This window comes from Aspergillus melleus (genome assembly GCF_016097325.1).
Source record: "Aspergillus melleus strain CBS 546.65 chromosome Unknown contig4, whole genome shotgun sequence".
Taxonomy (NCBI): domain Eukaryota; kingdom Fungi; phylum Ascomycota; class Eurotiomycetes; order Eurotiales; family Aspergillaceae; genus Aspergillus; species Aspergillus melleus.
The window spans coordinates 2,680,164-2,707,249 of record NW_025763373.1 but is presented as its reverse complement, the minus strand read 5'-3'; the positions used below and the strand labels follow the sequence as shown (position 1 = coordinate 2,707,249).

General features: G+C 53.2%; 15 protein-coding genes across 15 annotated transcripts; 7 read left to right on the top strand and 8 right to left on the bottom strand.

Annotated features, from left to right (window-relative positions):
- Positions 1–3,457: 3,457 nt before the first annotated feature.
- On the top strand, positions 3,458–4,294 carry LDX57_007791 (uncharacterized protein; the record flags this gene model as incomplete). Its single annotated transcript, XM_046089508.1, has 1 exon — positions 3,458–4,294. One exon carries the CDS (start codon positions 3,458–3,460, stop codon positions 4,292–4,294), a length of 837 nt encoding a protein of 278 aa, XP_045945479.1.
- Positions 4,295–5,153: 859 nt separating this feature from the next.
- LDX57_007790 (uncharacterized protein) lies at positions 5,154–5,690 on the bottom strand (the record flags this gene model as incomplete). The annotated part of the gene is made up of 1 exon (XM_046089507.1): positions 5,154–5,690. The coding sequence occupies one exon, from the start codon at positions 5,688–5,690 to the stop codon at positions 5,154–5,156; it is 537 nt and encodes a 178-aa protein (XP_045945478.1).
- A 1,295-nt stretch (positions 5,691–6,985) lies between these two features.
- Positions 6,986–7,186, top strand: LDX57_007789 (uncharacterized protein; the record flags this gene model as incomplete). Its single annotated transcript, XM_046089506.1, has 1 exon — positions 6,986–7,186. One exon carries the CDS (start codon positions 6,986–6,988, stop codon positions 7,184–7,186), a length of 201 nt encoding a protein of 66 aa, XP_045945477.1.
- A 42-nt stretch (positions 7,187–7,228) lies between these two features.
- LDX57_007788 (uncharacterized protein) lies at positions 7,229–8,002 on the top strand (the record flags this gene model as incomplete). Its single annotated transcript, XM_046089505.1, has 4 exons — positions 7,229–7,486; positions 7,539–7,638; positions 7,695–7,902; positions 7,945–8,002. 4 exons carry the CDS (start codon positions 7,229–7,231, stop codon positions 8,000–8,002), a joined length of 624 nt encoding a protein of 207 aa, XP_045945476.1.
- A 1,094-nt stretch (positions 8,003–9,096) lies between these two features.
- LDX57_007787 (uncharacterized protein) lies at positions 9,097–9,842 on the top strand (the record flags this gene model as incomplete). Its single annotated transcript, XM_046089504.1, has 3 exons — positions 9,097–9,169; positions 9,218–9,450; positions 9,534–9,842. The coding sequence occupies 3 exons, from the start codon at positions 9,097–9,099 to the stop codon at positions 9,840–9,842; spliced, it is 615 nt and encodes a 204-aa protein (XP_045945475.1).
- A 98-nt stretch (positions 9,843–9,940) lies between these two features.
- LDX57_007786 (uncharacterized protein) lies at positions 9,941–10,243 on the bottom strand (the record flags this gene model as incomplete). Its single annotated transcript, XM_046089503.1, has 1 exon — positions 9,941–10,243. The coding sequence occupies one exon, from the start codon at positions 10,241–10,243 to the stop codon at positions 9,941–9,943; it is 303 nt and encodes a 100-aa protein (XP_045945474.1).
- Positions 10,244–10,310: 67 nt separating this feature from the next.
- On the bottom strand, positions 10,311–10,940 carry LDX57_007785 (uncharacterized protein; the record flags this gene model as incomplete). The annotated part of the gene is made up of 2 exons (XM_046089502.1): positions 10,311–10,439; positions 10,488–10,940. 2 exons carry the CDS (start codon positions 10,938–10,940, stop codon positions 10,311–10,313), a joined length of 582 nt encoding a protein of 193 aa, XP_045945473.1.
- Positions 10,941–11,401: 461 nt separating this feature from the next.
- Positions 11,402–11,668, bottom strand: LDX57_007784 (uncharacterized protein; the record flags this gene model as incomplete). The annotated part of the gene is made up of 1 exon (XM_046089501.1): positions 11,402–11,668. The coding sequence occupies one exon, from the start codon at positions 11,666–11,668 to the stop codon at positions 11,402–11,404; it is 267 nt and encodes an 88-aa protein (XP_045945472.1).
- A 470-nt stretch (positions 11,669–12,138) lies between these two features.
- LDX57_007783 (uncharacterized protein) lies at positions 12,139–12,579 on the top strand (the record flags this gene model as incomplete). Its single annotated transcript, XM_046089500.1, has 2 exons — positions 12,139–12,150; positions 12,199–12,579. The coding sequence occupies 2 exons, from the start codon at positions 12,139–12,141 to the stop codon at positions 12,577–12,579; spliced, it is 393 nt and encodes a 130-aa protein (XP_045945471.1).
- A 390-nt stretch (positions 12,580–12,969) lies between these two features.
- Positions 12,970–15,431, bottom strand: LDX57_007782 (uncharacterized protein; the record flags this gene model as incomplete). The annotated part of the gene is made up of 3 exons (XM_046089499.1): positions 12,970–14,511; positions 14,568–14,902; positions 15,017–15,431. The coding sequence occupies 3 exons, from the start codon at positions 15,429–15,431 to the stop codon at positions 12,970–12,972; spliced, it is 2,292 nt and encodes a 763-aa protein (XP_045945470.1).
- A 1,418-nt stretch (positions 15,432–16,849) lies between these two features.
- On the bottom strand, positions 16,850–18,203 carry LDX57_007781 (patatin-like phospholipase family protein; the record flags this gene model as incomplete). Its single annotated transcript, XM_046089498.1, has 3 exons — positions 16,850–17,771; positions 17,846–17,872; positions 17,929–18,203. The coding sequence occupies 3 exons, from the start codon at positions 18,201–18,203 to the stop codon at positions 16,850–16,852; spliced, it is 1,224 nt and encodes a 407-aa protein (XP_045945469.1).
- A 145-nt stretch (positions 18,204–18,348) lies between these two features.
- On the bottom strand, positions 18,349–20,062 carry LDX57_007780 (uncharacterized protein; the record flags this gene model as incomplete). Its single annotated transcript, XM_046089497.1, has 2 exons — positions 18,349–18,959; positions 19,030–20,062. The coding sequence occupies 2 exons, from the start codon at positions 20,060–20,062 to the stop codon at positions 18,349–18,351; spliced, it is 1,644 nt and encodes a 547-aa protein (XP_045945468.1).
- Positions 20,063–20,608: 546 nt separating this feature from the next.
- LDX57_007779 (uncharacterized protein) lies at positions 20,609–21,289 on the top strand (the record flags this gene model as incomplete). The annotated part of the gene is made up of 1 exon (XM_046089496.1): positions 20,609–21,289. The coding sequence occupies one exon, from the start codon at positions 20,609–20,611 to the stop codon at positions 21,287–21,289; it is 681 nt and encodes a 226-aa protein (XP_045945467.1).
- Positions 21,290–23,292: 2,003 nt separating this feature from the next.
- Positions 23,293–23,967, top strand: LDX57_007778 (uncharacterized protein; the record flags this gene model as incomplete). The annotated part of the gene is made up of 2 exons (XM_046089495.1): positions 23,293–23,412; positions 23,467–23,967. The coding sequence occupies 2 exons, from the start codon at positions 23,293–23,295 to the stop codon at positions 23,965–23,967; spliced, it is 621 nt and encodes a 206-aa protein (XP_045945466.1).
- A 1,900-nt stretch (positions 23,968–25,867) lies between these two features.
- LDX57_007777 (uncharacterized protein) lies at positions 25,868–26,038 on the bottom strand (the record flags this gene model as incomplete). Its single annotated transcript, XM_046089494.1, has 1 exon — positions 25,868–26,038. The coding sequence occupies one exon, from the start codon at positions 26,036–26,038 to the stop codon at positions 25,868–25,870; it is 171 nt and encodes a 56-aa protein (XP_045945465.1).
- Between the last annotated feature and the right edge of the window lie 1,048 nt (positions 26,039–27,086).

Below are 27,086 nucleotides of genomic sequence, written 5' to 3'. Positions count from 1 at the left end.
TCAGGGAAACAAAGCCAATTTATCGTAGACCTTGGTTAGAAGTGAAAAATATAACGCCACAACGTGTACTGCGCAATGAATATTAAGTTATATAGCAATGAGAGCCTTGTTTCTATGTACCCAAGTATTATTATTTTAATTGTTAGACCCAGTTGCTTACAGTGGTTTACCAATAGTTGGATGCTGCACTTTATGTTAATGCTTCCTGCATATCATTTTTCCCATGTGCCGTGTTGGCTCAATTCTAGCACCCTGCATGTATGTGTTGGTGTATATTGGTCCGGAGCGATTCAGGTGCACACAGAGAGTGAAGGCTTGAAAACCAAATGCAAATAAAAGAAACGCTAGAGAGGTTATAGGTACCCACTCAATTCTCTGATTTGACCTCAGTTATTATAAGCGGTGAACGTTGACATGAAGACGCCGTCAGGTTAAGCCGGTTTAGCCTCGACCTTCAGCTATTCTGGAGTTGACCCATCTGAGGTGGTTCGATGCTCCAGCAGTGTCCCGCACTGGGCCCATGTCCAACCACCGGTGATATGGCTCCACGTCGATGTCCATGAGTCGGAGCTCATCGGTCATCTTTGGCTGAACGATCGCCCTCACCTGGTCGCGGATAGTCTGTCGAGCACACACTGCAGACGAGCGATTAGTTAGTATGGCTTGAACGGAAGCAACCAATATGGGCTCGATCGCCATACCGCCTACCAGCATACACCCTCGACGCATACAAAGGTGTTCACTTATAGTCTTTTCCACGTCCACAGACCCCCGATTGAATCGCACCCTCGAACCGGGGCTGCGAGAGGATTCATTTTTGCGATTTTGCCGGTAGTAAAGGAAGAATTGAAGGATCTGTCATTGTCAACATGTGCAGAGCAGCCTGCGCCGCGGTTGGGTTACCTTGAATTCTTGACGATCAAGGTCAAGCAAATGCTGCATGCTCACCCAACGACGATTGTCTGGACACTGTTAGCACAATTCCCCAAGTTCAGAGAGAGACAACGCGCTCGCGGTTGTTGCGAAAGGCAAGTACCTAAGTCTTCCATTTGCCAGACAACGATGAGCTTCCGTACCATGGCACGGTGTTGCTCACTCGCTAGGACAAGCTCCTGGATGAGAGAAAATACGCGCGCGATGCCGATATCCTCTACGACAAGTAGCACAATCCCGAAGCGGGTGAGATCGGGCGGTCTCCCGTACGGGCCCAAAACGAGTGCATTCTGTTGAACGTTGTGGAGACTTTTAGCCTGATAAAGGGTAGCATTGAGTGTCGAAGACTGCGGGCGGGCGAGCACGTGCAGGGTACGTCTACTCGCGGCATCGGTCAAGGCACTCGCCCCGCCCAATGGTTCACCTTTACTGGCAGTGCATGCTGCGGCGTCGTGGTCTTCCAATCGCTCGGCATCCCCCCGTCTTGTCCTCTTTTTCGCGCTGTATACCGATGGGGTATCATCAACCAATGTCTCCGCTTCACTCCATGTGTCTTCCTGATCAGTAGGGTGCCCAGATACATCATCCTGTGCCGATGTCTCGCGCTGATCGGACAAGTGTAATAATGGAGAGGCTAGTGCCCCGGAGTCTCCAGGGCTAGACGTATCATCCCAGGATGAGATATAAAAAAGGAAGAGTTGACTTGCGGCCCGCAGGCCTGCATGCGGGAGCCAGATGTATACATATTGACCAGCCTCAACTTTCCATCGAGATGGAACGGTGATATCTATATGCAGGAGCTCATGACAGGGAGAAATAACCACGGAAGGCCACGAGCGTCTCCAGCGCCTCAGTAGGGACCTGGCCAGGGCGGTCGCAGTCAACGCAGTCCATAGTGCCGCCGCAGCCACCAGGTACCAGAGGCATTTTGATCGGTACATCCAGACATGGAACGACAGTGAGGCTAGTGCGGTTGACCCCAAAAGGTAGTGGCACTTCATCGCCAGCTGCGGATGGCGACGAGTGATCGCATGCAGCGTCACCGGAAAGATCAAGACTAGGGCACATGCGGCCTGGTTTAGATTAGACAGAGTGATTTCTGCTTTGTGAAATTGGGTCATGGGATATCTCAAGTGCATGGGGGCTTACCACTCACCATGAATGGAACGTAATGCCGTTGGATGGCTTGCACCGGGTTGTCATCACTCCGGATCACGATAGCTCCATGGAGGATGGAGTGGATTATGACCGCACGGCCGATCCACCGATGCATCCATGATACGGTCGACCACTTGACACCGAGAAGATGGGCAGGGAGTCCGAAGGTCAACCCTGTCCATAGTGGAACAAGGTTCATGACGGCGATGTTGGCAGCCCGTCGGTGGACAACTATCCAAGATCGAGACCGTATAACCAATGGCAGGATATTCACCGTGAGCAGGAAAACGACAATCAGCCCCTCTTGGATTGTGGCCATGTCAAGTTGATAAAATGGCCTCGGCAGAGGGGAGCCTAAAAGTCGGTGCAGGTGCATTACAGGCCGTCGGAAAATGCAACGGCAAGACCGGTAGGCAAGACGCCAGCCAAGCCAACTTCCCAAGATGATTACGGCGCATATCCCATACCAGTCGGTCTGCGATATTCGAACAATATGGTCGTATACTCAGTTGCGAAACCAATGTCACCCCCAGTATAGTCTCTTTTGTTCTCCATAACTCTGATTCCGTACGAAAAGGGTAAAGCTCCCGATAAAAGACTTGGCAAATTGACATGATTGGCCTACGATTTAAGCTTTACTATCTACAGTCTAGTCTCTACTCGATAAAATAAAGAGAAGTGTCCGGAGGGGTGGCATTGGTTTCGACTTTGTGTGTATAAGAGGGATGTCGCTGGCGGCATCCTGTAGGTAGGAAGATAGCTATGGGAAGGGAAGTATTTATGTACGGCATTTGGTGTCTTCTGAAGTCTTCACTTAAATATCAACAGAGACGAAACGAGTATCATTCGCAAGTCACTCCGGCCATATTACACGATGATTCAGATGTAGGTTAGCGACAGGTAGCCCAGATGTGCAAATACTGAGGGGTGTGCTCCCATATGTGGGTATAATGACCCTCATGAAAAGAATAGCTAAACAACAATACCGAGATGTACTGTTCCTGGGCTCCCCGGCTGCAATATGTAGTGGCTTTTCACTTACCCCCTCCACGGGTCGAGTTTCGACAAAATGCGGGCCGAAGATATCTCCACTGCCGTTTGTTTCTTATCTAGTTTTCAATAATGTACAGTTGATGCTGTTTATGTCACTAACCGTGCTAGTCGAGCAAGAAAGTGATCACCTTACCGAGTACACCCAGAAAATGGGGGGCTATGCTACCGCGCCTTTCCGTGCAAAGGCTGATCAGGGTCTCCTTTTTGGCACCTGGGGAGACCGGCACGTCCGGTATACCGTAACCTGATCCTGATAAATTGGGCATGGCTTGTCATGATATGTTAAAACCCAAGCTTGCAACTGCCCGGGCCCATGGACGGCTCACGCGGCGACCAATACCTCGTCAAGGAAGTCCCGTACAGTGCATATGCAGACCGTCCGGAATCTAGCGTCATGGACAGGAACCATGAAATGTCGGTTCAAATACTCAAGGATACCTTACCGGATGACAGCCATTCACAGGCATTAGTTCTTTACCATGACCCAATGACATCCTCTGTGGGCTTCACAGCCGAGTCCAGAGACAATGCTCAGACGGATCAATTTCGTCAACGGCCAGCAGCTGGCGGTCAAAACAGTCCCACCGGCTGCTGGACTCCCTCTATCAGCGAAAAAACAGTGGGGCCGATGAGCAATCCCCCTTTCACCCCTGGAGACGACATGACGAGCAATGAGCACATGAAGCGCTCCATGGACCACTTTATGGCCGAACTGTTGCACCTAGTATCTACTAGCCAAGCAAACATAGGATCATTGTCCAAAGGCGGCAACAAGCACGGGTGGCGTGCCCGACGCACGGCTCGATTGAGAGAGGACGGTGGTTGTGCGATCGCAAAATCCACGGCAGCCCGGCTGTACGATCGGGCACGTCAGGCTGGCATTGCTTTTTTTCAACGGCAGCTGCAAGCAATTCAACGCTGTCTGGATGAGGAAGCCGCGATGGCGCATGGAGTGATTGACGATCCCACGCTCCTGCGTGTAATTGCGCAGAGGCATCCGAGCTATGCCAAGCCGATCCGGGTGATTGGCCTGCTCCAGCGACATCTGCCTCATGATTTTCGATGGTCAACGGTCTTGAAGGATCGTCGAGCGTTGGTGCATGCTGTCTTGAAGATGGCGAGGAATTGGTTATCTCGGGACTATTCTTAGGGTGACAGACAATGAGTTCGCTGCGGACCAAGTCAATTGTGTAGTTTTTTTTTTTTTTTTTTTTTTTTTTTTTGCGCGCGAGCAGACGTTATAAATATTAGGCAATTTGTATAGATCACGTAAAATCTCCATGCAGCTGTTGCCCTGATAGGGTAAGAAGACCAGAAGGCGATCAGGAAGCCTCTCATTGCACTGTGGTTCGCTCCATAACTGTTCTCCAGTACAGTGGAATGGAAACGTCAGGGCGGTTCTGAGCGCTACCAGCTTTACCCGGATGGCCAGATTGACTACGCTGGGTTCACCGGTCCATGGCCTCTTTGCCCTTCTTCCTCAGAACACAAGGCCATCAACCCACGTATACAGGGGATTGTTGGTCAAAATCTGGCCACTAGGTGGCCTTATCGCTGCACCACCGAGCCGCAGCTATGGATGGCAGCGGAGCGGGTTGGGCGTCGGCCATGGCGACGATATCATCATCACCAGCAGACCACCGCTGTTGTCCAGACCGCAACTAGCCCCGCAGGTATTAGACGGTCGTGAACGATTCCCTCACCGGCCATTGGGGCGAAAAGGAGGGGCTCTTCCGTCAATTGAGGATAGACGCTCATCTCGAGAGCCCCAGGACCACCTCAGAGGCAGATATCTACTACGCTCCTAAACGCCTTGGCTGGGAAACGGCTACGTGGGGTGGACAGTTGGTGGGAAGTAGAAGAGTGTCGCGTCCCATGACATACGGTATAGTCTGTCCATAGATCAAGATGAGACGGCGCTACATATGGAAACGCCGGGCCTGCTACTGTATACTTGGAACCCCATTTCATACATGACCAAGTAACACCTAATGATGTGTTGCCCGCCCCTAGACCCACCTCACGGAAGGGCCTCCGATCCGAGGAACATTCCATTGTCTTTTCCATTCAAACTCCGCACGTGCTTCCCGCTGGAGCGCTTGCTGCAGGGCGCTGCGAAGCCGCTGGTTTGCTCGTCGAACGCGCGCGTTGCCCTCCGGGCTGGTCTCTGGCTCGAACTCGTATTGCAAAATCAGCTCTTGAGATACATCGACGGCGACCGCGGACAAATCCTCCAGGATTTCCAGACAGGTTTCAAAGAAGCGATTCTCGTGATCCTGACATTGCCACTGTCGCTTCTTTTCGACGATGGTCTCCGGTAACGAGAGTCGCCGGTTGGCTTTGGCACACTGCAACCGTGCCCGGGTGGTTTCCAGCGCGATGGTGGATCCGCGAGCCAGGTATATTTGGTGATCGAGCGGTTGAATGTCGGGCAGATCATGCGGGGTTGGACTAGCCGATGGCTGCGCAAGCTTCGGTGTATGGGGTGGTCGGCTGTAAATACTCGACGCATCATCGTCGGCACTACATGGCCCATGCGGCGACATTATGACGCAGAATCATCGACCGAACTACACGGATATTCCCCTGCATCGGTTCTACCTGCGGAATGAGAACAGAGGCGCTCCTCTATTTATTCTTTCCACTCTCATCAACCGGTACGTGCTTACGCCCGGGGCCGGCGCAGGGCTTCCTATCCTATTTACAAAGGTGAGGGCCGTTTTTAGAAAGGAGATATAGAGCGGGGGCCATTTCATATCGTTGCCTTCAATGAGACCAGTTTCAACGCGGGCGCTTTTGCGACTGCAGCAAGCAGGCAAGAAACAATTGTTCGAGCTCCTATACGGCCAGCAGTTTTGTGTACCGTAGAATCCACAATTATGCGTGGCAGCTCGGCCACATGAAGCCAGTCTACCAAGGCCCAGGAAATAACTACCGTATAATAAGCAGAATAGTGAATGGCAATGAGGCGTACGTTCGATCATTCCAAACAGATACTTGGATTTATCGCCAGGCAAGACGGGCACTTAGCACGTGGCTGTTACTGCTCTGCACGAAGACCGAGACAAGCTCATGTGGGCTGTGTTAAGCTTGATGTGGGCAATGGCCATAGCTGTGCGATCTGTCCGCCTCATTCTGTGAAGCTTTGGCTAAACGCTATAGGTGTCGGGTCTTGCTATCCACCGGGGGAATGAAGCATGGAGTGTATTGGTATGTGCGAGGTCATGGAAGCTCCGGGAATAGCCAACGCCGTATTACTGACGATGTCCAAGGAGACCCGGCCCATCCCATCCCACAGCGGTCAACCCGACACTGTCAACCCTTCTGCGGGGCATGGTATGTGACGCCCCGGTCAAACTTGCACTTCTGGAAAATGCGTATGCTAAGGCGCGACCTGGAAGGATCTACGATGTTGCTGAACCGAAGGCGTATGCACCATTGGCATCGACACCGAGCCCGGTGTCTGTAGAGCAAGACCCATAATGTGTCCCCAGATGGCCCGCTCAGTTGACCAACCGACCATGGTATTAACCGCCGAATCTGACGAACGAGCCAACATGCAAGTAACCAGGGTCTATTGCTGGATTTCACCGAGATGGGCAATACCGCTTTGATGAGAACTGCCACGGCCCACATAGAAAACGCGAGGGGGTGTGAAAGGGAGGGTCTGGCCAAATTCCTTTTATCGAGTAGTTTATAACAAATATCGCATACCTTGACGAGCTCTCTGTTCCCGGGTACGACAAAGTCCATGCGATGAGGCACGTCGGTATAAGAGCCAGCGATCATTGCTACCTTTGGCCGATGGACCTCGTCCGCCGATTAACGTGCGCTGGGAGCCATGTCCAGTCGTAGACGTGAGGTCGCGGGCCGCACGATGTGGTTTGAGGGCGAGGAACCACCGCCTGTCCAAACACCGGAGGTGCGCACAAACGTCCATTCCGACACGGTGTTGGCCGAGCTCTCCAACAATTTCGGATCGAAGACGCCCTCGTGCGAACCCACATACACCCGTCGTGAAATTCCGACGAACAACCCATAGCAGACATACAAACCATGTGCTCGCATCGTCTACGGGGAACGCATGGTTCTGGCCCAGCATCGACAACGTAAAGCGGAATTTGTTCATATTCAGGATGGTGGCACGGAACGACCAATCGTAGGTGCTTGGGTCCAAACACTGGATCAAAACGCCCACCGCAGCTTCCGCCGGCTTGTGGATGTCATGCAGCATCACCAGCGCTACTTTTTGATATGGGAGCCGATCGAATTTACCGTCAGTGAGGTTCTGGCATCAACGTGCGAGATCTCGGAGAGTGAGATAGTGCAGATTATCCGGCCCGTATGTATGAGCCTCTATCTTCAGAGTGAAGCGATTGACGCAAATTCGATAGGTCCTGGAAGGTATTGCGTTCCTTCACGATCAGGGCAGGGTCCTGCAGAGCCTGGCACCTCGAGACATACTCATAACTGCAAGCGGCGAATTCAAGATCGGTAGGCCAGCCCGGCATGATTCAAGGCTGCAACGTACTAACATTGACAAAACATAGCCGGCGTGGAGCACAGCCGCGAGTGCGACACTTCCCCATCTGATGCAGCAGCCTCGCAACTGGCTCCACTCGTGACGATTGCCACGGAATTGATGAAGAAGAATAGGGCCGCTTTCCCCTGGAGTTGGCATGCACAGAATTTCTCGACAATGGCGATTGACAACCCGTTCGTGAATCCTGTGGACGCGCTGTTAAGTGTAGGTTGCCCGTACGTTTCAGTCGCCATGCCGCAAACATGCTGATTTCCCAGCATTCTTTTCTTCGGCCTTCAACGGGCGAAGAAGGGCTTCAGGCCCTCATCAGTGTAGTCAACAAAACCGCCTATCACGCAGTCATACCTCTACGTGACTCTGGGCATCGCGTACGGGATCGAAATGGTGCTACAAGGGGATGAGACTACGTGCAATGCTCAGTTGAGATCAACCCGGGAGAATCATTTGTGCGAATGGCTCTCCTCCGGTCACAATAGTCCGCCGCGGCGGTGAAAATGGCTTTTGGTTGAGCGCAGGATCCGCATCATCGACCCGTTTATTGTTTATCTGATCGGTGCTTGTGTGCTTATTAATAACGGTCGTTAACGTAAATCCTGGGCGAGTGGCCACCCCCTACCCGAGTGGCCACCTCCGTATTCCATGTTAAAGGCCACTATTTTATATCAAGATATCTTGACAACGTAGACTTCAAAATAGTTTCTTTTTAAATAAAATAGATACTAGACCTTTCTAAATACTTCACAGCTTTTTATAAAATTTTAATATTTTTTTATCGCCTATAATACGAGATTATCTAGATTTACAAAATATACAACTAATAACAACTGTATTTGAGGTATATATTGAAGTTATAGAGCTTAAATTCGAATATAGTATTAAGATAAGCTATTTTATACTATGTTTTAACTTTTAGATTATTACGAGCTTTGTTGGTAGAGATATCTTGATATAAAATAATGTCTTTTAATATGGAATACAGAGGTGGCCGCTCGGTCGGGGGTGGCCACTCGCCCAGGATTTACGTTATGTCTTGTTTAAGCATGGCAAACAGCTTCATTTCAGTAACATGTACCTCACGTGGTTTATTAATTATATATCATAAATACATATCTTTATTTTATTTCAATGCCATTTAGGATCCGCTGAGAGTCAATTCGAGTTTTTTTGCTCACCGGGTCAGAGTTACAAGTGGTCAAGCGGAACCCCGAATGCACATGGCCAAGAACGCGTTCAGCAATCCCGGCAATTGTGGCCTCCTCTCTGTTGCGTATACAGGCCGCCATCTCATATTTATGGCACCCGGTTCCATGGTTGCTACCGCATCATCCACCTTTTATCCTCTACCGTGTGCAGACCGATGGTTTTCATCCGTCCTTGGTTTGCGCACGAAGGGCTTGTATACATCCCACATGGCTCAATCGAGTAATAAAAAGCGTGCTCTGAGGCGACAGTGGTGCCGCGAGGCATTGTCCAGGCATATCCGTACCACCCCTAGAGCCCCCAGATCCTGCCGTACACTGATAGACCTAGATAACCGGCTCGGCTTGCGGATCGACCCGAACGAAGTCCGCTTGCAGCCAGCTCCACAGGACGGGTATGTCTGGTCCGTTACCGACTCCAAGGCGCATCTTTTGGAGACGCCCCTGAGCAATGGAACCGTTGGTCTCTATGAGGAGATATGCCGTGCGCTTGGACATTCGCTCGAAGCCGTCCGTCCGGCAGTTCTGCAAGCGGACCACGATGATCTGGAATTAAATGAGAATGTAAGACGTCTAATGACGATAGCCGTCTCTACCCGTGGCATATGTCACACAGTATTTCAGGGCTGATGGAAATGATTGGGCAGACCGAAAATGAACCGACCCCGACGCCTGAAGACGATTCCTTTACCGCGACTATTCAACGCTTGGAGCAGGAGAATCAGCACTTCGATGACGAGAACGAGCGTCTTCGTGATCGTATGCAAGCATGCTTACACCGGTTGCGAGCCTTTGGAATAAAAACCCGGCATTTGCAGAGGGAAATCAAGCATCAGAAAGAGTATATAGGCGAGCTTGAAGAAGAGATAGCCAGTACGAGAGATAGCATCCGTGAAGCTGCCAAGGTACTAGAAAGGGGGGCCAAGGGGCGAGAACCTGGGGCCTATGCAGTATAGTATTGATATAGTATTCATGGAGTTCAAGTTCTAAATTATGCTTGGCCACTGGTCATATCGCAGCGGGCAAGGCTCCCCGGTGCGATCCGGAAGGGTAGCTAGACATTGTTCACCTCTTTAATATTGTGGCTGGCAATCTTGTTCGTTATAGAGACACACGGCATTAGGTCGCCTGCTCCTCCCGCCTCCTTTAAGAAGGAGTGCTGTAGAATGGTGAGCAAGACGCAGCAAGGTGACTGAACGTGCCAACGTACCTCCAGCAACTCGTTCAGGCGCTTGGTCGTCAGATCTCGAAGGAACTCTGTTGCCAGCGAGCTCCAGATAGGCCTACTCCCCTTCTGATCCATCAGATCGGCCACGATAGCGGCCAGAGCAGTCAGTTTCAACGTGTCGCAGTTCATCTCCGATGGCTGGATCTGGCAGCTGTGTTCCGCACCCGCTGGTAGACTGGGTTAGATGCTCGGATCGTTACCCGGTTTGGGGGCACGAAGACGTACCAAGCCGCACAATCCCATCTTTGTTTAGCAGGATCGCTTTCGAGTCCAGCTTGGCGAGTGCTCTTCCTTTTTCGCGAAGGAACACGATTCCCTGGAGTATCTGCCTCCGTCCGTCAGTGTGACATTTTCCCTACGCCATGGCACATACCGGTAATATAATCTGCGCCAGCTGTGGCTCATTGATGGGCGCCCGGGCGTCTAAAATTTCTCTCACCGACAGCTCGACCGGCTCCCACACCAAGAACAGTCGGTTCTCGTAGTAATAGGCCTCGAGTAATTTGAGAAAGCTCTCGTGGGACAGTCGCTCCACTGTTTGTATGAGATATCGCGTACCAGGCCTGTCAATAGAAAGACGCTCAATGTGGACGATTTTCGATTGGTGCTCTCGATGATGGGCTAGCGCAACATAGCGACCGCAAAAAACCACCGCTCTCTGTTTGTATACGGTCCATGGGTCCTGTTCGTGGCATCCGTCATCACAGGCAGCTGAGTCCGACTTCTGCCTTTTTGTGGGGTTCAATGTTGCCTCGTGAAGGTCCCTTTTCCCTGCCGCCGGTGTGCCGACAGACTGGTACCAGATAGTCCCATGGCGATTGTTCATGGTTTGACTGGAAGAATGACATGTCTTTCAAGAGCGAAGGTGTACTTGATCCTATTTGTATGTGGTTTACCAGCACGTCGAGAATGCCTATGCGGGCAACCCTCAATTCGGGCTCGGACTGGAGTGCATGCTCGGCCCACTGGATTGACACTGCAATCAGAATACTAGGTAGATTGAGTGGGTGTGCAATCAGTATGCTATCTACACCTTATTTCACCGCGAAAGCCTGCCCTGCCGCCTTAGGCCAGCACAAACCCCCCCTCCTGCCCACCATTCTGGTGGATGACTGCGTCTGCAGAATCACATCATCCGTTCCACGTTCTCCTGCCTCGTGCATTATCCTGGTCGCATATCTCATACTAGCCTCCTTTCGGTGGAAGTGATGCGGATCTATGGCTGGTCAATTCACCCGACACAATTTCCTCTTGTCAACCAACCAGCCTACATGATCAAGTTCCGGCTCAGTAGAACTCTTCCCGGTCTATACGTGCCCTTCTCTCCTTTGCGCGCAGGGCCGCGACAGTGTCACGGAGGCCAATCGCGATGATAGCGGCCTGCTCCAGATCGCCGGGACCGGTGGATTCGTCAAAGCATAGTTTCAGAAGGTTGTCGGAATCGGACTGGATCCTTTCTTGTAATTCTTTCAAAAGCAGGTAACAAACCCGGTAGTAAGCATTGAGGCATTGCTGTCGACCCATTGCCTTGACCAATCGTACAATTTCATCCATCTTGGGGAAAAGTAGAGTTCCGGCTTGCTCTCCTGTACCTTGGCCGTGATATAACCACTGAAACCCTAAGAACGGCGTGTTGTCCTGGTATGAGTTTTGTATGAAGGGAATCCCGCGATTTAAGGTGCCGTTAATGCTGCATGCGCCTACAGCTGAAAGGCACGCGGGGTATCTTGTTGACGGCCCAACTGATATAATTTTCAAAAGTGCGTATGTTTTTTGACCAGCCCCGGGCGATTGCAATGGTATCTCCAAGCCCTCAACTTAGATTTCCACCCAGAGCATTTGAGAGTTTCGACGGCAAGGCCGATAGTGATTCCACACGGTGGCTCTTGGCCGAGGTAGCTAGCCATACACAGGCTACTTAAACAGCTCATTCCAACATTCATGTGCACGGAACCTTTCTTTCGGAAGTATTCCCTACATCGAACCCACTCCTACGCCTTATCATACTGTGCCTAATTTCAGGTATGGACATATCTGTAAGTATTGCCTTCCATCGCCTACTATGAACCCGCTAATCGGAGAAGGATGTGCTCCGGACCATCGCCGAACTGAGCAGTCGGGCTGCTCGAGCCGATCGTGACCAGCAGAGGCGGAACTACGATCATCGCTCCACACGAGAGGCGTTGAAGCAAACCACGGCCGACCTCGAGGAAATGGCCAAGCTGGCAGATGTTCTTTACGAGACGAGCCATCGGATGGGCACCGTGATCGACTACCTGCTGAAGGAGCGCGGCGTGAATGGCCAAGAATCGGACTCTTTCGAAATGATGTTGAGTCACGTACTCAACGGGCTGGAGGACCAAGGGGAGGAAGGGAGGCCACGTCTTGGTGATGACAGCGGGCAACAACGTCCGCAGATGGCTCAAGCCACGGGATCTGGCTCTGGTCCGAGAGAGGCTGCGTGAAGGAAAGGGGAGTCCTCGATAGGAAGCCAAATTAGTCGAGTAAGGTTGGCTGGCTGTAACTCCGCCATCTCCAAAACCTGTGCACAAGGAGCAACAAGTATATATTCCAACCGTCCAACCCTTGCCCTTGTATATCGAGGGGAATTGTACGATGGGTAGGATGCGAATTAGAAACTTGCCTGTGTCAAGCAACGAATGGTAAACAGTAAATGGTACATGCCCATTGGCGTTCGAGGCTGCCAAATCAGCCTACAAAGTTGACGTTCGTCGGATTTACCCAAATCACGACCGATGTGCTATCAAGCGCACGTTCACCTCGCGTTGGAAATATTGCACAGAAACAAGAACGTACTTCATTTGGACATCACTGACTGCAATCATATTCCGCTACTATCCCTCCGCTATATTGATCGTTGGCATAGCCGTAGTAGATACAATCCAGTGCCCATCTGCTTGCCTATCAACCCACGCGGCGACCTCTGCCAGTTTACTTTCCAGCTCGGACGCAGACAGCTCCCTGATATGTCTTTTGAACGAGTTTCCCTTTGTCGCTGTGGCTTCTTGCAGTATTTGCTGGTCCAGTCGGGCCGTTAGAGTTTGGTCCGGACGTTGTTGGTGCCAGGTGTGGACCTGCTCGCGAAGAATGGTCCGATTTTCTGGAACATAAAACACAAATTCCGGTCCCAGTCCGTTGAGGAACGATTCGATTGGGCTGATGCCCCCCTGTAAAAAGGAGTCGTTCGATCCTGCTGGCTCTTGTAATAAAAACGTCTTCGTCTGCCGTCCCGGAATCTCCACGTCCACCCTCAAATCCCACCCTGGCATCTGGAAGGATTCCAGTCCAAACAGCCCGCTCACCTGAAAGGCGTTGGGCCAGCTAGAAGGGCTGCGTATGTCCGGTAGCATATCCGCGATGCTGGGAGACACTGAAGGATCCCCGGAGGTGCCTTGATCGGGCATTGTATGGTCGGGCGTCCCGGCTCCATCGGATGCCGGCGCATCGCCCCAGGGGCTCTCAGCGGCCTGGCTATGTGCAACATTGCCATGGAGGTAACCGAAAAAGGCCTGGAACTGCGATCGCCGTACAAACTCTGCCGTGATGTGCGGGCTATCCCAGCGCTCCCACAACCGGTCTTTTTCCAGGGCGAACCGGTCGGCATCAACCGTGTCAACATACGGGACTCCGCGCCGTCGGGCAACGGGTTCATCGCAGCCCGGGTTCAGGTTCGGCACCGCATCGCGTGACTGTGGTGTCGGCAGGGACACGGCCTGCGGCGCTAGATCGGGCCGGCTGGGGACGGTGAATCCTTCTTGTTCGGCAAGCCAGAAAAAGTGGCGCACCAGCGTCGTTCGGCTGACCCATGTTGGTTCATTTCCGGCATGCAGCGAGTCGGGCAACCGCTCCGGCTTCCGTGGCTGACGCAGGCGGCGTGCGGTTCCCGCTATTTCCAAGCCATATTGGAAGCAGAACCGCCAAAGCTCCTGCAGGCCCTGCCGAGTTTGCTGGGAGAGGGCCTCCAAAGACTGGCTTGTGCCGGCCGAACGCTGCCCGCCTAGTGCCTCATCGATCGTGACTTTGCCCGTCGATCCCGGCTCCCGCAGGCAGAGAAGCTCCTGCATCGCCTTGCGCGCCCCGCCCAAATAACGAAGATCCTGGAAGAACGTGCGTAGGCTGGGAATCGGGGTGTCGATCGACTGTAGCCGAGCCCAGATGGCCTCTCGTGTCTCGTGGAGAGAGATCGATTGAAACAACGTCCGGTCGGTCATCATTTGTTTTTCCAGGAACGCCTTATCCTGCTGCGAGATCTGGGGAACGCGCGATTCCATCACGCGAACGGTGTGGGCGTCCGCAGCGCCGGCCAGCGCGGCATCGCCGCCCAGGATTTGGTCAACCCACATGCTGCGGATCCGCTCCAGATAGAATAGGATGGGCTGTACCGTCTCTGACTTCAGCAGCGGCATTATTGAACGAGCACAGGCCCACATACCTCATCGCAGTGCAGAGAAACCATGGTGTGGAGCACCCCAAGATGCATGCAAGCCCACAGGCCCGGGATGGGAAGAAGGGCATCAAAGGCCCGAGGAAGGGTTGGATGTTTAAAGAATGCGGCGACATATCGATGCTTCCTACTCCTCGGGTCGTGCTGCAAAATAGCCCACCACGCCGCGGCCGCGTGTTCATCGCGGGGCGGGCCGAGATGCCCTTCGTATAACCGAAGCCGCTGATAGATTAACCCATCAGGGGGCTGACGCTCGTTCGGAAAATGCTCCCGTAGGGAGCGCACGAGGTGGGTGTGGAGCCAAGGTTCGATCGTTGGCTGACCTAGGGCAAAAAAACCGCATTCCACTTACTACTAGTACGTACAACGAAGCTACAGCCATGCGCCAGGGAGGCGGGAAACGGGTGCTTCAGACCAGCGATGCAGGGGGAACTTACCTGGATCCTCCACGTATACATCAACCACCCACCACCGACTCGGTCCGGATAGCATCTTTCGTGCCGCTGCGACAATGCTTTCGTGTCCCTGGGCGCGGAGTAACATATTCAGAGGCACAGCCAATTCCGGGAGCAACTCGTCTTCGCTATCATGCATCTTGATGCTACGGCCCCAGTCGGCCGCATCGACCAGCACCGGCACATGGTAATCCCGGTTGATGCGAAGACAGCCTTGCAACTCGAGAATCCGCTCGAGCCGGACGGTATTGCGGCCGTCATCCATCAGGCGGCTGAACCCCTTCTCAAACCCAAGGCAGTCTAGACGGACTCGGGCGCTTCCACGAAATCGTTCCTTCCGGTAGGCTTCCAGAGCCTTTTCCTTCGATTCGACTTGGGCCTGGCGTGTTAGGTACATGCTGCCTGTACCTGGTCCCAGGAATCATCGCGACCGGGACAGGAATATTTATGGCATCCGAGACGGGCTGGCTCCGTGCTCTAGGGATTTCGATCTATCGCGACTGTCCATCATCGTCCCATGAATTTGATGGCGGTAGTCTGTATACTGGCGCCAATGTCGAAGCGAGACTAGCGTATTGAAGCTTCAGCATCTGTGAAGGTGATGGGAATGATGAAACGTGAGGGGCCCATATCAGGGGTGATGCTCTGTGCGCGCGCTCCCCCGGAGAGAGTTGGGGGACTATGGGCATCCAGGTTGGCATTATCGGTATAGGAGGAAGAAAATTGAGTGTGAGCGAGATGGAGATATCTCTGCATTGCCCTAATGCCCGCCATGGCCGAGGCAACAGCAACGTGCACCGGGCAACGTGGTGAAGATCCATTAGTGCGCTACAGGACAGTTGGAGGAGGTGTAACTAGCCTGTGGCCCAGAATGTAGTAGAATCTGTGAAGGTGTTCGCCTAATACCCAGGCAGATGCCCATCGATGTTTTTTTGTTCTTTTGTTTTCTCCTCTCTTCCTTTTGCACTACTATCGGTCGTAGTCGTCGCCCATAGATCCGGTCGGTATAGAATCGCTATAAAAGAGAAGGTTTCAACACCGATTCCATCCACCGCCCACTCCTATGCTTGGCGACATGACGTCTACCGGATCTAGTGAATCGGACGGCGAAAACGCAGAAACCTGGCCTTATTCAGCATCGAGCACCGCCGTTTCATCGGAAGACAGCGACGACCGCGATTTTGTGGTTTCTGATTCTGAGTCGCTCTCGTTCCGCGACAGTAGGGCTAGCTCGCCAGGTAGGAGCGTGCCTCGATCTACTTGCGATAACGACGATGCCGACCCGAAGCCAGTATATCCCCATCAACTCTGATCGTGTGCTTCCCGTCACTAAAGAAGATGCTAGTGTCTCCCCACCGGGCCCCTGATACCTATCAAAGTGATCGCGAAACGGTCAGCGGGTTGTGATGGTCACCACTCCGCCCAATATCTCGTGTTGTGGTATTCTTGGGAAGCTGCCGGCGATGCCTTGGCTGCAATCGAGAATCTGCAGGAAAACAATATCTGAATACCATGGTTGGTAATCGGCCCATATCAATAAATATATATATATATATATAAAACTGTTTCTTTCAGGGTTTCGCCAGTGTAGACTAATCATGCTTGATTCTATCCTCATACACTACGTAAGCAACCACTACTGTATCTTAGGGACAATCTGCTATCCACAACATAATTGATGTAGCGCCGGCGTTTGGCCATGTAGGTATTTCAGTATATTATACCATTGGCCATCGATTGAAGGCTATGCAATCTCTTGTGGCCAGGCTGCCAGCCGATGTCGGCCCACCGACGGATGATCCGGTGACATCCCCGCTATAAACGCCATTTCTTGCGCTCTGGAGGCGGTTCCTGGAATTGCACAACCCGCTTGGTCCCTCTCGCGCAATAGCACCTTCGCCGAGGTGGCCATCGGTCGGTTTGGTGGTCGGACCGACCAAAGACCGCGTCGGCTTGTTGCTGGTGGAGGAACTGCTGCACGGTGGCTGGAAATCCCCCGATCGGGTGCTGGTGGGAGGAGCCGCTGAAAAGGACCGTCACTTCTTCATCCAAACTGCCGACAGGGAATCGAACCCGTTTGCGATAGTACCCGCAGACTGTACATCCGTCGTCCTCGCCCACTCGACCCAACCCATCGCCCCGGAGAGTGCAGACCTCGGCGCCCGGGAACTCCACCAGCACCCGCTCCATGATCCGTCGTGCCTGCCGTCGCGCGCACAGGATGGACCCCCGGCAATAGTACTGACCCCGGATGAGGGTAGGAGCCTCGTCTAGTTCAAAGAAAAAACACGTAGCCAACACCGCTCGGACCAGCTCGTCTGGTACTCGGTACGACCGGCTCGTCAGCGCCGCCAGTTGTCCGACATCGTCCAGCCGGGGCAAGTTGCCGTCCAGGGCATGGTCCAGCCGGAACGTACGAAACCGCATGGCGTGTGGAACATGGTTCAGGCCTTCTTTGTAGGCTGCAGTCCCGTCCATACACGGGGACGAGTAGTACGCCCGCCACAGACGAAGAGGGGCCGTGTCGTGGAGGCTACGGCCGGCGTGGCTGGGGGAGGCGTTCGAGTCCGCCGTCGATGGGATGTAGCCTGTTCCGACGGAGACGAGTAGATCATGCGTCCGGGCCGACGGCCAGACCCGGCGACATTCGGCCTGCGCGATTCCATGGGGGTTATTGGCGCGGATTCCCCCGTCCTGGAAGGGGCCGAGCCCTGGGAGAAATTTGGAGTGGAAGAACCTAAAGCCGAAGTGAGCACGCTAAACCAGTCAAGGAAAGGGTGGAGTCAAGGAAAGAGTGGAGGTAGATCATACCCAGGAGCCGCCACGCTACATCCGAGACTTGGCACCCATCGTTAGCCTGTGACGCGTTTGAGGGACAGGATGAAGCCACTCACACGTCCGACAATAAGGGATTCTGAGTCCTATCTTGATGCATCATGGCCTGGTATCCCGAATCGTTGTCCATCCGCCCCACACCATGATAGTTGGGGAAGACCACAGGCTTGCCGTCGGATGTCCGGCTAACGACAATTGCGAGACGACGGCCCCCGACCGGTGTCGCCCCTGCGTCAAATACTCGACGAGTTGGTCCGCAAACAGTCCGAATCGTTTGATCAAGCGCGGCTGCGTCGTACAGGCCGTCGTTGTAAAGGCCTATGACGACTCTCATCCAGGACCATCTACCCAGCGGAATACCCGAGGTCGGAAACACTTTCCGTGCAAAGCCAGGGAACTTCCGGTAGGCATCTGCGGCGGAGATACTGTTGTGCACGATATCTGTCCCGATGAAGGCACCTGGCATGAGTTAACGATGGTCAGTCACAACTTGGCGGCACGACCGCCGTAGCGGCGACGACGGTGATCTCCGGGGCTGACCTACCTACGCTGACGCCGGCCGTCAGATCAGGAATGTCGGATAGTACGATACTGCCCGCGAGCCGTCTCTCCAGCTCTTGCAGGAGGCCGAGGGTGATAATGCCACGGATCCCGCCTCCATCCAGTGCGAGCACGACGGGCCGCTTGGTCGGTGGTAACTGCCGAACCGTGCGTTCGACCACACCCTGACACAGGTGACAGTGCGAGAGATCGTGGTGATATTCGGCTCCGCGGGTCGGCCGTCCAAAGATGACCACGCAGGTATCGCAGAGCGCATGTCGACAAGGCAGCTGGTGTTCCGCGGGTCGGCCGAGACAGAACAGGCACATCGTGGGTAACGTGAGGCCGGGCCACTGTGCGCCGAAGCACCTTAGTGCCTCTTTCCGGATTGTGAGCGAGGTTCTCAGGGGGCCCATCTGGGCGAAACTGTCGATGAACGCATCCCGAATAGCGTCACCATGTTGGGCCCAGTCTGGGCCTTCGCCCAGTTCCGGTGCCGTCAGCCAAAGATCCCGATACAAGCTATCAAAGACGTGCTGGGGTCGGAAACCTAGATGCGTCAGTGGTCGTGTTCGGCGCTATCAGCCGCCGAAACAGGCACGATGGTCAGATGCACTTACGATGCATCCCTGGAGGGTAGGCGTCCATCAGGAGAGCCGACGCTACAAACTGACGGAGGTCGTGGATCGGACACCCGATCTTGCACGCCTCCCCGAGCAGCTCCGCGAGGCCATCGTGGAACGCAAACGGGACTGGCAGCCGTTCCCGAGCGATGGAGAGACAATTGATTCGGGTAGCCGGGTGTAGAAGACTTTGCCCAAGGCACCTATTCCACATGAACTTGAGATGAACGGCGGAGAAGAGCAGCCCCTGCTGTATGAGCTCCGCCCGGCTGTCCTGAAGCCCGTCCAGTAGGAGACGCTGTAGTGGGGCATAAAGGGCAGAGGGCGACAACTGATGACGACCGCGCAGGTCTAGGACCGATAGTGTCGGTCGTTCCTCGCCCGCGACGTCTGAACCGGGCAACTCCGTCTCCACCGGGTCGGCGTTGTAGGTCGCGGTTGGCTCCGTCAGGATCAATATGATTCGCACCGGGCCTGGTTTTTCCGAAGGGCTAGCATGAACACCTTCGTGGGTTGCCGCCAACCAGCTGGTCACGGTCTTCAACTCGTTCTCTCCGTCCACAAAGAAGCACGCTACGTGCGTCCACGGAAACACCAGTCTCGTGAGGAGGTGGTCTTTCATGTCGCACGGCGTTTCGAACCGGCCTTGCCGAACTGGGTACCGTCGAGAACGGTCGGCGGATGGCGCTATGGTGGACCCGTCAATCGTCGGTGGGCGGGCGAAACTGCTCTCGGTGAACCACACTGGATGCTCGGTATTGGCGGTCGTGGTACTGAGATGCAACCGGACCAGGCCAGCTGGTCCTCGTCGGGTAACATTGTTCTGGGGAAAGAGCGCACGCAGGGCTGCCACCCGACTGTCATTGCCCAGGAACGAGAGGACAGACGGGTACTGTGTGGCGGGATGGCTCATGTCCTGCACGATGTCATCCATCCGGCCCGTATCGACCAGGGACCAGCCCGCTGCGTCGTCGTGTGAGAGGCCTAACCATGCTGCCATGGTAGTCCTGTGGTAGCCAGCTGCGTCCATCTCGTCTCCTGGCTTCGGCTTATATACTCATAGTGAAGACAGATCAAATACACACCGTCTTGGTCGGATGATCAGGTTTCAATGGCTATGAACTGATGGCGCCCACCAAATGTAGGGACTGGTACGCGGACCAGCCGTGAAAGGCCATCAGTTGCCGTCAACCCTCATTTTCCCAGGGCGGACAATACCTTGGTTGCAGTCAATGAGTCAAGCAGGCAAGGGAAGATATTCTAGATTGAATCTGGTCCCCCCATCGGCAGGCGAGTTTATTCTCTCGCCTCCGCTGATTTTTGCTGGGCATTCGCACGGTTATCTTCTTTGGACCACGAACATGGGTCCGTTTGTTGCTGGTCATGTACGGATGAATGCCTCCCCCCGGGATCAGCCAGACCGTTCAGCCAGACCGATCAACCAGCCCTACTACAGGACACACTCCTAGCGGCCTAGTGAGGTAAGAAACGTCATATAAATATGCTCTCCGAAGCCAGCCCACAATGCAAGGGCGGTATATTTTCACGCCCTGCTGCGAACGGCCGTCATACCAGAATGAGTTTCGCCAACAAGGCTCTTCATCGCGATGGCGCGATCCTCGTCTCGATCCATCTGGTTGGGCTTTCCTACTTCCTTTTCTTCCTCGTCTCCTTCTTGCTTTGGCATTTCCCAACGTCGCCAGGCACTATTGTCCAAGCACAAGCTGTGACTCTGTACAGTAGCGGCGTCATACTTTGGTGCCTATGCAGCTTGGCCCACCGAGTCAGAGGGACACTCTACGGGAGCCAGGCCGTATCCTGGCTCAAGCTCGAGCAGGCCGGCACCCTATTCCTGATCTATACCACGACCGTTCCATTGGTGATCTTGTCATCTGACCAACACGGCTACCTCCGTCTCGCATACCTCTTTTGCTTCACCATTGCCGTCGTTGGTACCATGACCGACTTTCTTTCCTACCACTTATACTTTTGCCAATTCTGCCTGGCACTAGGTTCATTTGCACTACTGCCACCGATCTATATCCTCCGTCAACCTTGGGCTCTTCCATCGCCACTCGTCGTCGGGCTGATACGGCTTGCTGGCTGGAACCTTCTGGCGGGGCTCGGCTATCTGGCAAGGGGTCCGGAGAGATTGGGTCTGGTGGGCGAGTGGAAGCCCAGCCTCTATCTGATGCATCTTGCTGTGATCCTGAACAGCATATCGTATGGCAGGTACATCTGGGACGCGGCGATCTGAGCTTGCATTGAAGAATATCGGCATGGGGCTCCAGATGCGGTCCAGTATTCCATGTGAGCGGACAGGGCGGTCTTATCCTCTTCGTACCAGGTTTGAGCAAATATCATCCGCCCCTATCCATCGATGTATCTACAATCCATGCTCTATCGCTACATATAGTACAAAACAAAGTACAATCATCCAATACGAACCCTTCTGCTATTCTCGCTGCGTCAGTACGTTGCCCGTGTGTCGCGAAGAAAGTCCCTAGCCCCTAGACCCTGCTAGTCACCAACAATACAATATCATCCCCCGGGCCGAGTGTTCGCGCGAGGTTGAACCGGAGGACTTCTTGGAACTTCTTGTGGGAAACGTTTTGTGTGCGGCTGATTCGGTGCTTGGAACGCCATGGCGAACAGATATGACTGGACTAGGTACAGGGGGCACACACAAGACCTGTGGAATCGAGGCCACAAAAATGCCCATTCTTTGCTCCTCTTATTGTGCCGTAGGGTCGACCGAGATGGTTGATTTCATGCCGAGCTCCAGAGAGCACTTACCAACAAGGGCGGTCGGGAGGTGCATTCGGGCGCTTCTCTCGGCAGTTTTAACTTCATGGATTAGCGACGGTCCAACAACATTAGAGGTTGCTAGGGATTTATCGAGTTTCTTTTTGCCCTGGAAACACGTGCCCAGGAGGTCCATAGAAGTATAAGACCTCGGGCGGCTATCTTAAATCCATACATAGGACTTGTGGCCGCAAATGTACCGATCCTTTGTCGTGTAACCCCGATTTGTTGCCAGATAGGATGACCAAATTCCACCATTACCAGCATCCCTTGCTGCGTCGGGCCGACGTGGGCAACTGCGCCGCTGGGCAAAAATAATCGGGCGCTCATGATCAACATCGCCGGTCACGGCTAGCGACGCATGTTCAGAAAATCGGGCATTTGAGTAATTTTGCCCCCGAGTCTGATCCGTAAGAGATCCCCTGTGGAAGGATTGAACCACCTACAGCAGGATTATTCTTGATGCTTTGCATGTCACGATGAGGGTATACTAGCGAGGGTGGTTCGTATGGCTAGGCCCACATAAGCAATACATCGTTGCGGATCTCAGGCGCGAACGTGATCTACCAATACCAACTAACAACAGGCAATCCCCTAGTGAATAGGCCATCTTGTACTCATCGCCCTCGATATACGCCCAGGCCCTAGGGATGCATAGTAATCGAGAATCTCATTTCAGGTCACGCCTGCAGTAGTACATTTTAGTAACACCGTAACTGTTGTTGATTAACTTATCGTACCTTTTCCGCGTTGGTTTTTCCACAAATTCTGGCGACGGAGCTAGTGACCGCCATTGCCTTTCCCTCTCCGCTTCCCAATGCAGAGTCCGAGAGGGACCGGCCTCGATGTTGGTTTCGTGGGTTGGGCGATCCACCTCATTCGCCTGCACCGCATGTTGTAGTCGCTCTGCAAGCCGTCGCGTACGACAGAGACATCTCAGTTGAGCCATTTACTCGACGCATGCGGTTAAATGGGAGACAAGGACCATATAATATCATGTGGACCACCTGTTGGATTTTATGTGTGTCTATTTACATCATGCTGTCGAGCGGGCAGATGACGGTAGAGAATAATCGTCAGTTTTACCCTCACCATGTTAGTCAAACGCATAAAGATGGCCACGATGGTTGAAACCCTGGAGACCCGGGGAATACCAGGCCGTGAAAAGATGATGGCAACAGCCCACCTCTTGCCCATACCTTGAGTATCCGGTGAATCGAGCGCATCACTTATCAACGTGATGCTCTACGCATAGAGTGTGTTTCGTCACTTGGTGTGTCATGACCATGCAAAAATGCGCCGTGTATGTGTAGGCCATTCTCATGCTTTGCTCGCTGGTGTATTCTCCCCTATGCTCCGAAGCAATCGTGGTATTTATAAGAAGGCACGACGTCCTACTCGAGAGCCGTGTTCATGACAAGACTTGCTTCTTTTCAGCAGCACATAGCTCCAGTCATGCATCACTCGATGAATGATAACTATCAATCCAAGCGCAAGCGCAGATCCGAGTCGCCGCCGCCCCGAAGGGACAATGATTTCCGGGCCCCACCGCCTCGAGTTCAACCATTGCCAAAGGTAAGGTCGCCCGACACGAGCCACGGAGACATCCGCTGACCACATTGACCTCAGTCGGCCGATTCTCCCACCAAGGACGCGAAAACGGCGTCAACCGCGGAGCTGTTTAAACCTTTGGCCGAGGAGCTGGAGCGGCTGGATAAGACAGATCCCGTTCTGGCCGCACAGGCGGCACGCCTCGTGGCCCTCTATCGGCGCATTTGGGATTCCTACATCTTGAAGCACGCTGATAGCCAGCGGCTCGAGAACGAGAATCGCCGACTGGAGACCAAAAACGCGTCTCTCGAGAAGGAGAAGCGCGACATGGAAGGTCGCTACGAGGAACAGAGGACGCTCCTAACCCACTTCCAAAAATCGTTCGAAAGTGTTCAAGACGGGATCACTAGGATTTGCGATAGCTGGAAGGATGCCCCGGCCGTGCTGCTGGAGGGCAGAGGTGAGGGTCGGCCGGTCGGAAACGACGGCCACGCCCCGGCTGATTCTCCCTCTGTCACTCCAGCTGCCAATCAAAAGGCCCCGGCTCCCGCCTCGGTTCCAGTTCCGCCAAAAGCCTGAACTCCTAGGTGGAGTATCTATAGAGGTTGGCTACGGTTGGTTGTAAAGCGAAGGTGATTGTGTATGGTTGAGCCTGGGGATAGTAGATAGACCTTGTTTCAGTCCATTAGTCCATTGCGCTCTCCAAATGTTGCTTAGCTTTCTCTGAGGTCTGGGACTGCCGCGTACATAACATTACATTCACCGACTGCCAGTTAGCACCCTAGGCAACCGTGTCCATTGATTGTTGATTTTGCCCTCTAAACCCTTCCAAACGAAGCAGTATGATATGCGTCTGGACAGAGGTCCAAGCGATTCATCGGGTGGCTGTGTCTCGCAACAGCACGCCCGTCGAAGCAAGCGAAGACATGTAAACCGTGACGGATATCCGACACGGAAGTAGCAAGCATTTGCACCTGCGAAGACTTTATATTAAGTTTGCCAGACCCGGTGGAGATGGGAGAGGGATACTCCGACCGCAGGGGCCCATTTGTGGAGTGACAGACCCCTACCAGCGCCAAAATTGTTAAAAGATGGCGGCTATAGCCAACATATAGTACACTGCATGCATCAAATGTGGATGAGATCAGTGACAACTAGGCGTCACCGCGGCGAGGGAGGGTAGTGCCTGATAGGTCCTTGTGTTCACGGCGTTGCCAGCTACGATACGGATAAGGAGTCATTGGAGTCCATTATGGTCGCAAACCGTACGAGAGGAAGTGGGTACGAATATACTGCGGCTAAGTGCTCATGTTTGCCAAACACAGCTCTTGAGAACTGCAGTTGGACTCATACGCTTCCCGGTCCCATGTGATTTATTCCTGCTAGTATTAAAGCTGAATCGGCAGTTCTTTCCGCCAGCGGGTACCCTCCTCGTTCTGCAGGCTGGAAGGTAGAGGAGCTACACTAGATGATCGGATTTTCCTGCCTCTCTGATGCTCTAGTACTTCGTAAAGCATAAAGCCCGGCAGACATGTACGCCCTGACCACCCAATCACCCATATCTTCCTGCGAGTATGTACTGTGTCAATTGCTGGCGTCATCACCTGGATTACACCTATAAACGGTAGGAGTACATTACTTCAACACGAACTTCACGGACTAATCTTAGGGTCATTAGGTTTATATGTAAGCATTATTCAGGGCAGACAGGGTGTGTGACCCAAACGGTGACATCGATGAATTCCTCACGGTATTCCTCCGGTCACCGTCCTGGCTGAATGAGCAACTGGCATCGCTGGATGGCGTCGATTCGGCCTTAAGCATTCCGGCTCCGGACCACAACAGTCGCGTTTACAGTGATACACGGTCCAGCGATGCACCATGCGCCGTGCCGATAATGCCGTCCATGCGTCTATCATGTCAGACTACGCGTATGTATACAATATCCTGTTCCCAGAACTTGAAAATATTATTTTCATACTCCAGACCCGACAAGACGATCACCAAGAAAGAGACCCGGAAGACAACCTACAAATAGCACAACGCCATATGTTGATTTCGTCGCCAGTGCGCCGTTCCTGGAAAACCAGCTCCGTGAGGCTCGTATGAAGCGGCGAATGCTTGGCCAGAGAGGAAAACAATCTACTGCCGAGTATAGGACGCTCTCCGGGGAAACCGACCAGGTCTTGGCAAGTATGCAACCGATTCGGCTGAGGCCACGACGGAAGAAGCATAACCCTACAAGAGTTCAATTGCGCATGAGACTCTGGAGAACGAAAGGAGCCATTTAATCATGATGTATGTAAGTGGTCGGTACGGAGGCCTATTGATTCTCTGGTACATTGGAAGATTACAGTATCGAGGAATCAAGGTTCTTATTTCCTGCCTAACGAGCTTGTCGGCATTCCACAAAGTTCATTTACCGGAGCAGGAGACTTTGGCTGTAGTTGCGTATTGCTGTGGCTGATCCCTGGCTCTTTCACCCGTCCGCTTGCTGGTAAATCCACAGTCGATTGAAGCCAGGGCCCTTGCTGTAGAGCCTTTCGTGCGCCCGCACAGCCAGTACGCCGCCGTGAACATATGCCACGGGCTGGGTACTGCACCGAGGCTTTCCGGTGTCTGCAGTGATAACTCGTAGAACGACGGCCATGGCAGCGCTCACATCTTAGTTTCTCGACAGCGGCTTTTTGGGTATCATCACGCATGAAGCTTGAATGTTCCACTGCTGCCCGCCTATGGGAGGAACCCACGCCGACTGTAACATTATAACTGATCTTGGGGTCATCCAGGCCATCGTGATCTTCAGCTGAAGCAGTCCGATACACCCGTCTACAGGTGGCGCACAGTTAGCATTGGGACCACGTGAAAGGGCAGGCCTCATACTTGCGTCTGGGCCATAGCCAGATACGACGAAACCAATTCATAATATAGAGAAGCCGATATTCATTGGATACTTCTGGAGTGGCTTGTAGCTCTTTCATGACATGTCAGTGGAAGCCACGCCAATATAATAGGTTTCCTTGCTTATGTTTAACTTTGCTGAGCCTTTTGTTAATAGCACAGGCTTCTATAAACCGTTTATCGCGGTATTTACCTGTTCATATCGCAGACTTTCTCGAAGGTACGTGTGCGCCCAAGCTTACTCTGTTCAGTATTTTCCTGTCTGATAGACAGGCCCAGCAAAGGCTCTTTTATCCAAACCTATTCTTCCTTACGGCCCCATACTAACAAATATGTCAATAACATTGAATTAGCCTTGCCATCATGGTTCTGTTTGTTCTGGGGTTGCCCAGTGACTAGCCCAGCAATGCCTATCAATAGGCGTATGCCCTTGTCCCACTGTACCTCAGTTATATGGCACGTCATCCTTTCCAACACGAATGCGTATATTAACCCCGATGTAAAGTCAAGTCCCAAATGGGCTATGGTAGGCCGCCAGCCACAATCCTATTGTAGACTTGGTTCTAACCGTATCTATTTCCGCTCAGTTCGATACCTTGTGAGACATGCGTCTTACTACATAGGCGCGATTAGTGTTTTCGGCCACTGTAATTCCCATTTTGTTCGGCTCCAGCAGAGTCTGCTGTACACCAAAAGCTCTCACGGTAGGAAACGTGCAGACGCCTTGCATAGTCGCCGCGAAACGCTTGGAGGCATCTCCTGAGATTTAGACGTTTATTCCGTGTATTGTATTTTCC